Source organism: Osmerus eperlanus, chromosome 22 (assembly GCF_963692335.1).
Source record: "Osmerus eperlanus chromosome 22, fOsmEpe2.1, whole genome shotgun sequence".
Lineage (NCBI taxonomy): Eukaryota > Metazoa > Chordata > Actinopteri > Osmeriformes > Osmeridae > Osmerus > Osmerus eperlanus.
The window spans coordinates 12,257,059-12,272,076 of record NC_085039.1 but is presented as its reverse complement, the minus strand read 5'-3'; the positions used below and the strand labels follow the sequence as shown (position 1 = coordinate 12,272,076).

Genomic DNA, 15,018 nt, shown 5'->3' with positions numbered 1-15,018 from the left:
ACTTCAAAATCCAAATCCATTTCTGCCCGACTTTGTTCACTGTCAGTTCTGTTGTGGCACTTCCTACAGGTTCAGGGTATATTGTGGACAATCGTTTTTCCATCATATTTTGCAATTGGCAAAGCAAATATTTGAGGCTTGCGCTACCAATGGACGCTTGGCAATTCGCGAGACACACCAAGTGTGTTTTATTTCTCCAATTCCCATCTCCAAATCGGCATAGGGGAGACAGATGATACGTGAGGGGGGTGAAAGGAGGGCGGGGCCATCATTAAACAGCTGTAGCCTGAAGGTTGGCTAACCCTACACAATACATTTAACAAGCACTCTTACACTTAGATCTACATCCCAATACAAATACTTTTTTGCCCGACTTTGTTCACTTTCAGTTCTGTTGTGGCACTTCCTACACGATACATTTAACAAGCACTCTTACCGTTTCCATAATTCAATAAATGTGTCCTCCGTTTCTCCTGTCCCCCGCGTAAAAAGCTTGCTTGTTGCTAGGCTACGGTTCGTGACGCTTTCCCAGTCAGTCAGTTCGCAAATGTGGGTTTCAGCTCAACATTCAATCGTTGCTACTTTCTTATCTTAGTTAGCTATGTTATTATGAAAAGTGTACAAGTATTTTTGGTTCATTATGACACTATGGGGGGACAAATTTAACTTTTGTGGGTTGCCAACCTTTGGGTGTTTCATGGGAAACACTGCTCTTCTGTTCCCAGAAGTGCAGCAGCTCTTTCCCAGAGCCCCCACAGGTTAAAGAGGAACAGCAGCTGTGGACCAGTCAGGAGGAAGAGCACCTCCAAGGACTGCAGTCTGAAACTACATACTCCATATTCACTTCTCCCAGTGTGAAACATGACTCTGATCAAGAGGGCTCCTCTGAATGTTCACATATTGTCCAGATTGTTAAAGTGGAGGACAGAGAAGGAGACTCTCTACCCACCAACACAACTGAGGAGCAAATCAAAGCAGAGCCTCAAGACTCTGCAGCACCAGAACCAGGCAGTGACTCTCAGCCCCTCTCTGTTGTAGCTCCAGACTGTCCTGTAGCTCAGAGTTTGGAGGAGGAGGAACATGGAGGAATGATGCCTTTGCTAGAAACAGTCAAATCAAGCAGAAAAAGAAAGAACAAGGCTCTTCTCATGGAACGTACGCCACAGGGCAGTCACACAGGAGAGAAACCTCATCAGTGTCTAGAATGTAACAACACTTTTAATAAGAAATCTACTCTGGTTGGACACATGAGGACACACACAGGAGAAAAACCTTACCAGTGTCCACATTGTAGCAAACGTTTCGCTAAAAAGGGTGGTCTGGTTGAACACATAAGGACACACACAAGAGAGAAACCATTTCAGTGTCAAGAATGTAACAATGCTTTTAGTCAGAAAGCTACTTTGGTTGTTCATATGAGGACTCACACAGGAAAGAAACCATGTCAGTGTCAAGAATGTAACAAAACATTTACTCAAAGTGGGCATCTGGTTAGACACATGAGGACACACACAGGAGAAAAACCATATCAGTGTCAGGAATGTGACAAAGCATTTACTGAACGTGGGAATCTGGTTAAACACATGAGGACACACACAGGAGAGAAACCATTTCAGTGTCAGGAATGTAGCAAAAGATTTTGCCAAAAGTTACATTTGGTTGAACACATAAGGACACACACAGGAGAAAAACCATATCAGTGTCAGGATTGTAATAAAAGATTTTGCTCAAGCTCACAATTGGTTAAACACATGCGGACACACAGGAGAGAAACCTTAACAGTGTAAACAATTTATCGAACTCTGTGAACACAAGTGTAATCTCATTTCGAACAAGAAGATGACACAACCATAGCAGAAACTCTGTCAGAAGTTATTCAGACTTTATTAACCTTTTCATGTTCCTGTTAAATTTGCCTGAAAACGCCTAAACAGCATACCCAAAGTAAATTGGAAGCTGTTCTTGAACCATTTGGAGTACATGCATGTAAATGATCTCTTTTGAAAGCTGACACTCTGAAGTTATGTCCCCTGTTGTCAGGACCCCTGTCAGTCCTTCTAGTGTTGAGTAATAGAAGCTTGAACACAAGGAAAGTGAAAATTTCTATTTCCGCCTAGATTTTGTTTTGAAAACAGAGGCCTGAAGAGGCCTAGAGGTGGTAGGTATTATCTGGAAGACTAAATTGGACCACAGGTTGAAGCCTTACCCAATTCAAATCAAAAGTCAAACATAATACCACAATATATTCATATTTGACACATGTTTTTATAAGAGTACATCCAGGAATTTTCTAAAAGGGTCTTTTGGAGACTCCAAAATGACCCTTTGTAACCAAGGTCAAGGTCAAATAAAAAGGTATTATTTTTCATAATTGTTATCTCTGGCCCATCTCTGGTACTTAGAAATATCATATATAATAGCTAAATCCCTAATTAGTAATACTGAAACACAAAAACTGAAGCATGAACACATTGGAGTGCTTTATCTGATTCCAAGGATTGGCGCACAAAGAACACTGATTCTGTCAACCATATTGCGCAATCGACTGTTATTTTGAAGGCTCCACAGACGCATACAAATGAGGTATTGGCATTTTCAGCTAGCTGTCAGCTACAAGGCTAACGAGCTAATTTCAGAGCCAGTCGAAGCCAGTTCGAGAAATTTGTTTAGAACGAGTGTGGGGGGGGGGGGCGGGGGGGGGGCAGGACGCACAGACCTAGTTGGCTTTAGAGGGCTGTCAACGGGGCATGGAAGCTCCTATTGGGTCGAACAAGGTGTCAATCAAAAGGGGAGGGTTCAACGGACATTTTGAGACCTTCATTTTGTAAATACTCCGTTGATAAATCGGAGAAAATAACACTTTTATGTGAACAAGTTGTTTCTTCCGTCGGCTAACTTGCATAATGAAACAAAGGATAATGGCTATTCATGAACGTAAAACATTGTATTTGGACGAATTACTTTACATGGTTAGATACTTTGAACCCTTGGGACTTACGCAGATCAAGTTTTGATGGCATGATTTGCACACCTGGACCTATTTGAACAACTTAGGGTGAGTACAACTTTTTTCTTTGGCATTGTTGAAGGAATGTTCACCGGAAAAAGACGTTGACTTTGCTTGCTATTGCGACTTGATCTTGAATTGGTTTATTTCAATGGAAGCACAAGAATCGTAGCTTTCCAACGATGTATAACATGTGTAGCGTCTAAAAAATATATTTTTTAGAATTTAGTGCGTCGTAACTGAGGAAGGGGGAGGCAGCATTTTTGTCTCGCGGGCGAAACAGGAGCGTAAACAGGTTAAAGCTTCAAGATGTTTAGAGTTGGGGACTCCTCACTCTCCTGGATTCAAGTCATGTAGAAAAAGCATGGATTTGGGATACAAGCTACAACTTTAGTTTTAGGTGTTTGGGCAAGTTTGGGTTGCAAATAAACTTGTGAACATGATTTTAAGTCTCAAGTCAATATATTCACTCTACTTAATTCAATTAAGTACTTAACTACTTAATACATATTAATTAGGAATTCCCTTGACAAGTTGAATCACAAACATGCAGGATCAAATCGGCCATAATTATTAATACATAAACATTAGTTCATATAATTACACATAAACATATTTTCAAGTTAATTATAAACGTATTTACCAATATTCAGTATGTATGTATGCCCTTTATCCTTTTTCAATTTAATTCCTTCATTTATTTATTTTGTATGTCACAGAGAAAATAAATACAACTTCCGCAGCTCAGTGATTCTTTGTCGTATTTGGAGCTTCCTCTTGGAAGAATAACGTGGTCCTGATTCTTGGGACACCACCGGATATAATTAATCCTTGTGTTATCTTTGGGTCATTCTGACCCATCAGTCATTGTGACCCACCATCATATTGCGACAACTTTACCACATACAAAAATAAAGTGAAGCATTTTCTTTTAACCTTGGGGCTGTCTCAGACCCCCCACATCGCGAAGGTTAAAAGAAAATGCTTTTTATTTGTTTTTGTATTGGGTAAAATTGTCGCAACACAACGATGGTTCGTTGTGAACCTTTGGGTCATGTGACCCGAAGGTCCACAAGGGTTAAATCAAGTAAAAGGGCGTGAAAACGCCACCGGCCAACATTGCTTCGCCCCTTTCCCCCCCACGTTTTTTTCAGGATTGTTGTTCTGCTTTCTTTGGGTTTTTCGACCCTCACCCAAAAAAAACAAGCCCTAACCTAAACCCCTCTCCCCCAATCACTCCCTTTGACACGCTTAGAAAGAGTGCACCCTTCCCGGAGGCCCTGCGATACCGGGGCGATCCACTTTTCCGACTCCCTGTTGCAACAATCCGTTTAATATGTTGTCCTTGCATTGAGGACATATCAGATATTAACCCTTGTGTTACCTTCGGGTCATTGTGACCCATCAGTCATTGTGACCCACCCCCACGTTTTGCGACAACTTTACCTCATAGAAAAAGAACGTGAAGCATTTTCTTTTAACCGTCGGGCTGTCTCACACCCCCCACAGCGATTAAATTGATAAGAACAGATTGTTTATGAATTTATTAAGTCACAACCACCACAGACTAAACACAAGCCTCAATAGCCACATGGACCACAACGGTCAAGGAAAACAAAAAAACAGGAGAAACCAACACAAACAAAACCCACAACAAAACCACAAACATCCACAGGTCAGGAAAACTTCCACCGCTCAAGGGCCGCGTGGAAACCGATACTACACTTGATCTTAGCCAAAAGGCAGAGAAGCGATGACCGCATTACTGGACGCCGCCCGCGCCCGGACCTTTGTAGCCGCTGAATGAAATGGTAGAGAACCTCAATGATGCACTATTATCTGTGTTAGAAGAATAGAAATAAAAATGTTAGTGAAACGAAAAGAAAATGCAGTGCAGCAGAGAGAAAATGAAGGAAAACAAAGATCACTATCCACTACAATATCTACAAAGATACACTAACCACCTATAACAAAGCCATCCGTCTAGCAAGGAGAGAATATTTCTCCAACATTATTACAGAAAATGCCAGAAATTCCAGAGTTCTCTTCTCCACCATTGACCAGCTGCTAAACACTGTCCCTGCTCCACCTCCATCCTCAGCAGTTAAATGTGAAGAGCTTGCTTTGTTCTTCAAGAACAAAATAATTTTGATCAGAGCTAGTGTTATTAATAGTGGGGTTGAAACTGACATCAGTAGATTCTGCAACATAACCATGAGCACATTTACATGTATTACACTAAGTGAACTTTCCAAAATCAGCGAATCTAACTCCACAACCTCAGATATTGATCCTATACCCACAACATTCTTTAACCCTTGTGCTGCCTTCGGGTCACATGACCCAAAGGTTCATAACGAACCATCGTTGTGTTTACCCAATTTCACCCAATACAAAAACAAATAAAAATAATTTTCTTTTAACCTTTGCAATGTGGGGGGTCTGAGACAGCCCACGGTTAAAAGAAAATGCTTCACTTTGTTTTTGTATGCGGTAAAGTTGTCGCAATACGACGGTGGGTCACAATGACTTATGGGTCAGAATGACCCGAAGATAACACAAGGGTTAAGCAAGTGTTTGATGGTGTCTCAGGTCCGGTGCTAGAGATTATAAACACATCCCTTAGAACTGGCATCTTCCCAGATGCCTTCAAAACAGCTGTTGTAAAGCCCCTATTAAAGAAACCCAAATTGGATAACAGTCTACTTGCAAATTACGGACCAATATCAAACCTTCCATTTATTAGTAAAGTACTGGAAAAGATAGTATTAGTCCAATTAAATTATTTTCTTGAAGAAAATAACATCCTGGAAGTCTCGCAGTCAGGTTTCAGGAAATATCACAGTACTGAAACTGCTCTCACCAAAATAATTAGCGACCTCAGACTAAACTCTGATGCAAATAAAGTCTCTATCCTTATCCTGTTAGATCTCAGTGCAGCATTTGATACCATTGATCACGACATCCTAATCAATAGACTGGAAAAGCTTATTGGGTTCACGGATAGTGTATTGAACTGGATGAAATCATATATCACAGGAAGGAAGTTTTATGTTAGTTTAGGAGACCATAGGTCTCATGAGACCTATACATGAGAACGGCTACGGGGGTTGCTCAAGGAATCTGCTTAGGTCCATTACCTTTTTCTCTTTATATGTTACCACTTGGCGATATAATCAGAGAACATAACATAGATTTCCATAGCTATGCGGATGACACACAACTATATATATCCACTGAACCAGTGCTTGAAGTGGAAAAAAGGTGCCAGTACTCTCTTGCACTGGTAAATCATTATGATATTTGAGATTTCTACAGTGAAAAAACAAATTTTGAGATATTGCTGGTTATTTATTAACAACATAAATGCATAGCCGCGGGAACATATTTTATCAGGGGGGTGCTGGGGGGTGGCTTAATGTTGCGGGTCGGCAGGGACGGACTGGGAGTAAAAATAGGCCCTGGACTTTGACCCACTTTGAGCACTGCACTGAACCCAACGATGCAACGGCCATCAATTCCATTACCAAATGCCTGTTGGCAATAAACAAATGGATGAATGATAACTTTCTTAAATTAAATGAAGACAAAACTGAAGTCCTACTATGTGGCCCCAAATCCAAAAGAGAGATGCTTAGTAAGAATCTAGGAGGCTTAACCCCCTGGCTTAAACCAGAGGTGACAAGTCTCGGTGTAATCCTGGACTCAGATTTGAATTTCAACTCTCACATTAATAAAGTGACCAAAACAGCTTTCTTTCACCTGAGGAATATAGCAAACGATCATTCATAAACAAAATGATGCGAAGTTAATTCATGCTTTTATATCCAGCCGGCTGGACTACTGTAACGCACTTTTCACTGGTCTTCCCAAGAAAACCACTGAAAGACAACAGCTCATAAAAAATTCTGCAGCTAGATTATTAACCAAAACTAAAAGGAGAGAACACATTAGTCCTGTCCTAGCTACACTGGCTCCCTGTTACCTTTAGAATCGACTTTGAGGTCATTTTCCTCACATACAAACCTCTACACGGACAAGGACCTAGCTACATTGCTTACTCCCTTATAAACTACACACCAGCTAGAACACTGCAATCATCAAATGCAGGCCTATTAGAGGTCACCAGAAGCAGTCATAAGAAATAAATGCCCCAAAACTATGGAACCAATTACCCATAAATATTAGGGAAGCAAACACGCTAGACATTTTTAAAAGACAGCTTAAAACCTACCTTTTTACCAAAGCATTTAAGTAATTTTATCTCAGAAGGGTTTTACTACGTTTATTAGTTATATTATTGTTTTTATAGATTTGCTATTTTAATTATTACTTTTATCACTTGTATTATTGTTTTTATTGATTTTATGTAAAGCACCTTGAGCAGCAATTCTGGTATGAAATGTGCTATATGAATAAAGTCTTATCTTATCACTACGGAACTACAATCGTTTTTTCAGTGCACGTCACGGAGTAAAAAACTCCAAAACCCACTTTCGCAGCTCAAGTCACGTGAGTCGGATCTGCTTCTTACAGCCATTTTGCTGTGTTTCGTCTGTCATTTCCCGAAGTTACACGAACTCTCTTCATTCGGGTACGTCATTTCCTGATAAAGAGCCGAAGTTGCACGAACTCTCTTCATTCGAGTACGTCAGTTCCTGATTTTTTTATCCGGTGGTGTCCCAAGAACCGGGACCACGGTATTCCTCCATTTCGGGGCGAGGAGTATCAGGAGCTAATAGCTAACGTTGTTGTGTAAATGATCAGTTTTCCACCGCCAAAATGGCGAAACTGTATGTGTTTAGAGAATTTATCAGTGAGATATTATCAAAAGCAACTTTAAAGATTTTCGGAGTGGTTGAAAAAACGCTTATTGAGTACAAAAAAGAAATCTCTCGTTCTGAGGAGGAGAGGAAGCGGCTACAACGGCTGTTGAACGTTGTTACTCAACCCAATATTGCAGGTTCGTTATCTATACTTGAATGTTATAACCTGCTTTGTCTAGAATCGTTCGCTCTGATATGAAGTAGCCTAACTAGAACAGTGATCGCTTTTGTGTACCTTTCCGTCCCAGTGTTGGTAGGGAGGACAAACGTTCTGCTCTCAACAGAGTTCCAAGCATCAACCGCTGAAAAACTGAACTTTTTCCTCATTTAACATTTTGATAAAAACACAATTGTGAGATTTAATGTAAAATATGATGTACGCTGATATTATTAGTACATTCACTTTCGAAAACAGTAGTCAATTTTCGCTAGTTGACTGAGGCGGAGCCAGAGAAATTCCGGACTGTTGTGCAAATCAGCAATGTAACTTTATTTTAAAAATGCTGCAGCGTTTATTCGAAGAAATACAGTATATTATTATTAATGATTAATGATACTCATCTATGTGAAGACACTGATCATGTTAATGATTTCTCACAATAACTCAACAATGATTTAACCTGATTTCTGAAACGCTGCCCCCTCCTCCCCAGTTACTACTCACTACATTTTTACAAATATATTTTTGTTAAAAAGAATAGCAACAGAATAAAATACAATTTTAGACGCAGCTCATGGGTGAGTTGTGCTATTTTCAGAACGGGCGACTGGTCCTTTTGGGCGACCTGGTGCCTGCGGGCACCGTGTTGGTGACCCCTGGGCTAAAGGCTATGCTATCATTAGTGTTATAGTTGTCAGATGACTATTTGGTCAACATTTGGAAATAGGACTGCTAATAGTTGTCTGTTACTTTGATAACTTAAAAATAAAAGCCTATATATTTTTTACAGATCTGGTAACTGAAAATAAAAATATATCTGACACCTAGGCTACATCTCTTACTTATATTTGCTTTGCCGATTGCAAAATGGGATGGAAAAACAATATACCATGACCCTCCGCGATACATTTACAAGCACTCTTACCGTTGCCATCATTTAATAAATGTATCTTCTGTTCCTCCTGCGCCCAGTGTGCAAGAGGTTTGCAAGTTTGCTTGTTGCTAGGTTACGGTCCGTGACGGTTTCCGTCAGTTAGTTCGCAATTGTGGGTTTCAGCTCAACATTCAATTGTTGCTACTTTCTTATCTTAGTTAGCTATGTTATTATGAGCATACAAGTATTTTCGGTTCACTATGACACTAGGGGGGGGGACAAATTAGACTTTTGTGGGTCACCAACGTTTAGGTAATTAGTGGGAAACACTGCTCTTCTGTTCCCAGAAGTGCAGCAGGTCTCTCTCCTGGAGCCCCCACAGATTAAAGAGGAACAGGAGCTGTGGACCAGTAAGGAGGAAGAGCAGCTCCAAGGACTGCAGTCTGAAACTACAGACTCCATATTCACCAGGGACTCCAACTTGCATATCAGAGCATTTCTCAGTGAGAGATTAACAACAGCAGCTTCAGAGATTTTCGGGGCCATTGAAATAACATTTGCTGAGTACCAAGAAGAAATCTCTCGTTCTGAGGAGGAGAGGAAGCGGATACAACGGCTGTTTGACATTGTTGCTCAACCTGAGATCAAGCTACACCGAACAGGTTTGATATTCATACATTCATGGTATAATCTGCTGTGTGTAGAATCGCTATGTCATGTAGGAGGGGGGAAGCTAAATTGGAAAGGTGTGGTTGGTGCTGTTGCATCATGACATGATCTCATGATTTCATTATAATTTTAGTCTACATTCTTCCTTGTTGACAACGTTAGTCATCCTATGGAGTGATGGTGGAGGGATTGTCAGGAGCATGTTTCTCTTCAGAGGGTTTTAGATGTCAGTTCTCCATACTTCAGCACATTCCATAAAATAATACAACTAATAGAATGTGGTCTATCAACCAGACTGTCCTTTACGAAAGGCTGCATCTGTTTTATCGCCTCTCCTGTCACCTGTACAACATTAAAGGTCGAGCTCTCAACTAGTATAAAGTATTTGTGTCTATGTTGTGTAGCATGGTAAGTCTGGTTTTGTTTTAATTAATTGGTCATGTTTTTCTACCAAACATACATGTTTTGTTGAGCGAGTTGAGTAACGAATGAATGAAGATTACAATAATTTACCTTTCTCTTCTGTCTCCCAGAAGTGCAGCAGCTCTCTCTCCCGGAGCCCCCACAGATTAAAGAGGAACAGGAGCTGTGGACCAGTCAGGAGGAAGAGCAGCTCCAAGGACTGCAGTCTGAAACTACAGACTCCATATTCACTTCTCTCAGTGTGAAACATGACTCGGATCAAGAGGGCTCTGTTGAATGTTCACATCTTGACCAAGCTGTCCAAGTGGACAACAGAGAAGGAGACTCTCTACACACCAACACAACTGAGGAGCAAATCAAAGTAGATCCTGAAGAACATAACTATGCAGCACCACAACCAGGCAGTGATTCTCAGTCCCTCTCTGTTGTAGCTCCAGACTGTCCTGCAGCTCAGAGTTTGGAGGAGGAGGAACATGGCGGAGTGATGCCTTTGCTAGAAACAGTCAAATCAAGCAGAAAGAACATGACTCTGCCCACGGAAGGTACGCCACAGGGAAGTCATGCAGGAGAGAAACCTTATCAGTGTCAAGAATGTAACAAAACATTTAATAGGAAATCTCGTTTAGTTGTTCACATGAGGACGCACACTGGAGAGAAACCTTATCAGTGTCTAGAATGTAACAATGCTTTTAGTCTTAAAGCGTCTTTGGTTATTCATATGAGGACTCACACAGGAGCGAAACCTTATCAGTGTCTAGAATGTAACAATGCTTTTAGGCATAAAGCTTCTTTGGTTATTCATATGAGGACACACACAGGAGAAAAACCTTATCAGTGTCCACATTGTAGCAAACTATTTGCTCAAAGGGGTAGTTTGGTTGCACACATGAGGACACACACGGTAGAAAAACATTTTCAGTGTCATGAATGTAACCAAAGATTTCGTTGGAAGTACAATTTGGTTGATCACATGAGGACACACACAGGAGAGCAACAGGAGATGTGTACCAGTCAGGAGGGAGATCAGCTCCAAGGACTGCAGTCTCAAACTACAGACCCCATATTAACTTCTCTCAGTGTGAAACATGATTCAGATCAAGAGGGCTCAGTTGAATGTTCACATCTTGACCAAGCTGTCCAAGTGGACAACAGAGAAGGAGACTCTCTACCCACCAACACAACTGAGGAGCAAATCAAAGCAGAGCCTGATGAACAAGACTATGCAGCACCAGAACCAGGCAGTGACTCTCAGCCCCTCTCTGTTGTAGCTCCAGACTGTGCTGCAGCTCAGAGTTTGGAGGAGGAGGAGGAACATGGAGGAATGATGCCTTTCCTAGAAACAGTCAAATCAAGCAGAAAAAGAAAGAACATGACTCTGCCCATGGAAGGTATGCCGCAGGGAAGTCACGCAGGAGAGAAACCTTATCAGTGTCTAGAATGTAACAAAACTTTTCGTTGGAAATCTCATTTCCTTGCTCACATGAGGACGCACACTGGAGAGAAACCTTATCAGTGTCTAGAATGCAAGAAGAGCTTTTCTATGAAAGGTACTTTGCTTATTCATATGACAATACACACAGGAGAGAAACCTTATCAATGTCCACATTGTGGCAAACGTTTTGTTCAAAAGAGTAGTTTGGTTTTACACATGAAGAGACACACAGGAGAAAAACCTTATCAGTGTCCACATTGTAGCAAGCGATTTTTTCATGAGTGTAAACTGGTTTTACACATGAGGACACACACGGGAGAGAAACCTTTTCAGTGTGAAGAATGTAACAACACCTTCAGCCGCAAAGATACTTTGGTAGTGCACATGAGTACACACACAGTAGTGAAACCGTATCAATGTCAGGAATGTAGCAAACGCTTCATTTCCAGGTATAAGCTGGTTACACACTTGAGGAGTCACTATGTAGGAAAATCATATCAGTGTCAGGAATGTAACCAAAGATTTTGCTTAAAGTACAATTTGGTTGAACACATGAGGACACACACGGGAGAGGAACAGAAGATGTGGACCAGTCAGGAGGAAGATCAGCTCCAAGGACTGCAGTCTCAAACTACAGACCCTATATTCACTTCTCCCAGTGTGAAACATGATTCGGATCAAGAGGGCTCAGTTGAATGTTCACATCTTGACCAAGCTGTCCAAGTGGACAACAGAGAAGGAGACTCTCTACCCACCAACACAACTGAGGAGCAAATCAAAGTAGATCCTGAAGAACATAACTATGCAGCATCAGAACCAGGCAGTAACTCTCAGCCCCTCTCTGTTGTAGCTCCAGACTGTCCTGCAGCTCAGAGTTTGGAGGAACATGGAGTGATGCCTTTGCTAGAAACATTCAAATCAAGCAAAAAAAGAAAGAAGAATAACATGACTCTGCCCAATGAAGGTACTCCACAGAGAAGTCACACTGGAGAGAAACCTCAGTGTCTAGAATGTAACAAAACTTTTCGTTGGAAATCTCATTTCCTTGCTCACATGAGGACGCACACTGGAGAGAAACCTTATCAGTGTTTAGAATGTAACAAAACATTTAGCAGGAAATCTCGTTTCCTTGCTCACATGAGGACACACACAGGAGAAAAACCTTATCAGTGTCCACATTGTAGCAAACTATTTACTCAAAAGGGTGGTCTGGTTGCACACATGAGGACACACACAGGAGAAAAACCTTATCAGTGTCCACATTGTAGCAAACGTTTTGCTCACAAGGGTGGTCTGGTTGAACACATAAGGACACACACAGGAGAGAAACCATTTCAGTGTCAAGAATGTAACAACACTTTCCGCCGAAAAGATAGTTTGGTTGCGCATATGAGAACACATACAGGAGTGAGACCGTATCAATGTCAGGAATGTACCAAACGCTTCATTTCCAAGGTTAATTTGGTTCAACACTTGAGGACACACACAGGAGAGAACCCATATCAGTGTTAGGAATATCATAAAATATTTTTATTAAGGTCGCAATTGGGTAAGCATATGAGGATTCACACAGGAGAGAACCTTAACGGTGTCAACAATTTATCAAACTCTGTAATCACAAGTGTAATCTCATTTCGAACAAGAAGATGACACAAGAGCAGAAACTCTGTCAGAAGTTATTCAGACTTTATAAAAGCTTCAAGATGTTTAGAGTTGGGGACACTTCACTCCTGGTTTCAAGTCATGTGGAAAAAGCATGGATTTGGGAAACAAGCTACAACTTTAGTTTAAGGTCTTTGCGCTAGTTTGGGTTGCAAATAAACTTGTGAACATGATTTCAAGACTCGAGTCAATATATTCACTCTACCCAATTCATATTAATTAGGAATTCCCTTCACAAGTTCAAGGAAAGATCAAATCGGCCATACTTACTTACAAGAAAAAAATGTTTTACTTCCGCAGCTCAAGTCACGTGATTCCTCGTCTTATTTGGAGCTCCCTCTTGCGGAAGTCAGCCATTTTGTCTGCAACTGTGTGTAGAGTTGGGGACATCTCCTACTCAGTGGTTTCCCGGCTCAGTAACAAAGGTAACTTGTACCCAGAGATGGTGAAAGTACACACATCCTTCACTCGAGTAGAAGTACCAATACTCATGTACAAATAAGTTTTCAACCTTTCTAAATGTTTTTTTCACAGAGAGGAGGGGTGGGGAGATGAGAACAGAAAGGCTAAATCTGGGGTAAACGAGCAGAGTACAGTAGCATATAGTCGGGTCCTCATCAAGTACTCATCAATGATGCAAACTTTATTTTCAAATTGTTTCTGGAAAATATCTAGTCAACTTTTCAAAAGTTTTTTTTTCCAAAAGAAGTTCAAGGAAAGGAGAACAGAATTCTGGAACAGAACAATAGAGTAGAGTCCTCATCAAGTACTCGGGAGTCAGGTGGCTGAGCGGTGAGGGAATCGGGCTAGTAATCTGAAGGTTTCCAGTTCGATTCCTGGCCGTGCCAAATTATGTTGTGTCTTTGGGCAAGGCACTTCACCCTACTTGCCTCGGGGGAATGTCCCTGTATTTACTGTAAGTTGCTCTGGATAAGAGCGTCTGCTAAATGACTAAATGTAAAAACTCAACAATGATATGATTTTTTTAATAGAAAATATTGTTTTAAACTTTCTAAACGTTTTTTTCTGAAATAATTTTTCAACCTTTTAAAACTTTTTTCAAAACCTTTTTCAAAAATATTTTTCAACCTTTTAAAACTTTTTCCACATACACAGTGAATATAAATGAGATAATGATGTGATTTTTTTAATAGAAAATATTGTGGATGAGAACAGAGAAGCCTAAAACAGTAAGGCAGAGCAGATAAGAGGACGATAGAGTCCTCATCAAGTACTTACATTTACATTTATGCATTTAGCAGATGCTTTTATCCAAAGCGACTTCCAAGAGAGAGCTTTACAAAAGAGCATAGGTCACTGATCATAACAACGAGATAGCCCCAAACATTGTGAGCAGCCAAAACATGAAGCATACATTGTGAAAAACCAAATAAGTGCCAAAGGGAAGAACCATAAGAGCATGCAGTTAAACAAGTTACAATTAAACAACATGAAATTCAAAAAGTGCAAGAGTGTACCTGTAGAAAAGAAGACAAAACAACAATCAACAGTAAAATATTTCACAGCGAGTACAAGAATTTAAAACCGTCACAACTAACCAACAAGAGCAACAAGTCTCTCAATACGAGTCATTGTGATCCTGGAGGAAACTAACATCAGGTCCAGCCAAGCATCCCTAAGTGCCGTTGTACTCCCGGAACAAGTGCGTCTTCAGCCTTTTCTTGAAGGTGGGGAGACAGTCAGTGTCCCTGATGGAGGTGGGGAGTTGATTCCACCATTGGGGGGCCAGACAGGAGAAGAGCTTGTGTTGGGACCGGTACTCATCCATTATGGAAACTTTTGTGTTATAAAATCCTGTTTGATGTAAAGTTCTTCTGGAAATTTCCCCTTATGTCTTCATAAGGGGAAAGGTTACCTCCCCTTTCTCTGCTTTACCCGATCAGAGAATTTGGCCCGCCAATGAGAAAATGAGCTACGCGATATGGTTTTTTCCTCGAGAGACAT

The 15,018-nt window shown here is 40.8% G+C and overlaps 2 protein-coding genes and 1 pseudogene across 5 annotated transcripts; 2 read left to right on the top strand and 1 right to left on the bottom strand.

Annotated features, from left to right (window-relative positions):
* The first annotated feature begins 400 nt into the window (after positions 1 to 400).
* On the top strand, positions 401 to 1,884 carry LOC134009089 (zinc finger protein 774-like). The gene is given in 2 exon segments (XM_062448778.1): positions 401 to 1,756; positions 1,758 to 1,884. Coding segments are annotated over 2 exon segments (690 nt in total). The 5' UTR covers positions 401 to 1,088; the 3' UTR covers positions 1,780 to 1,884.
* Positions 1,885 to 4,688: 2,804 nt separating this feature from the next.
* Positions 4,689 to 4,762, bottom strand: LOC134009239 (U2 spliceosomal RNA; annotated as a pseudogene).
* A 2,962-nt stretch (positions 4,763 to 7,724) lies between these two features.
* Positions 7,725 to 13,215, top strand: LOC134009031 (zinc finger protein 135-like). 4 transcript variants are annotated; one of them, XM_062448687.1, is made up of 3 exons: positions 7,725 to 7,970; positions 9,218 to 9,529; positions 10,070 to 13,215. In XM_062448687.1, exons 1-3 carry the CDS (start codon positions 7,790 to 7,792, stop codon positions 12,901 to 12,903), a joined length of 3,327 nt encoding a protein of 1,108 aa, XP_062304671.1. In that variant the 5' UTR covers positions 7,725 to 7,789; the 3' UTR covers positions 12,904 to 13,215. The 4 variants fall into 4 exon arrangements, with proteins under 4 accessions (XP_062304671.1, XP_062304670.1, XP_062304673.1 ...); XM_062448686.1 differs by having other exon boundaries at positions 9,215 to 9,529; XM_062448689.1 differs by lacking the exon at positions 9,218 to 9,529 and having other exon boundaries at positions 10,073 to 13,215.
* Positions 13,216 to 15,018: the final 1,803 nt, after the last annotated feature.

What these genes read in the sequence shown, in the direction of transcription:
- LOC134009031 (XM_062448686.1), top strand. Translation starts at nt 7,790, where the DNA reads ATGGCGAAACTGTATGTGTTTAGAGAATTTATCAGTGAGATATTATCA. An exon ending in TACTCAACCCAATATTGCAG is followed by an intron (nt 7,971 to 9,214) that starts GTTCGTTATCTA and finishes TTCTGTTCCCAG; the next exon opens with AAGTGCAGCAGGTCTCTCTC. An exon ending in GATCAAGCTACACCGAACAG is followed by an intron (nt 9,530 to 10,069) that starts GTTTGATATTCA and finishes TCTGTCTCCCAG; the next exon opens with AAGTGCAGCAGCTCTCTCTC.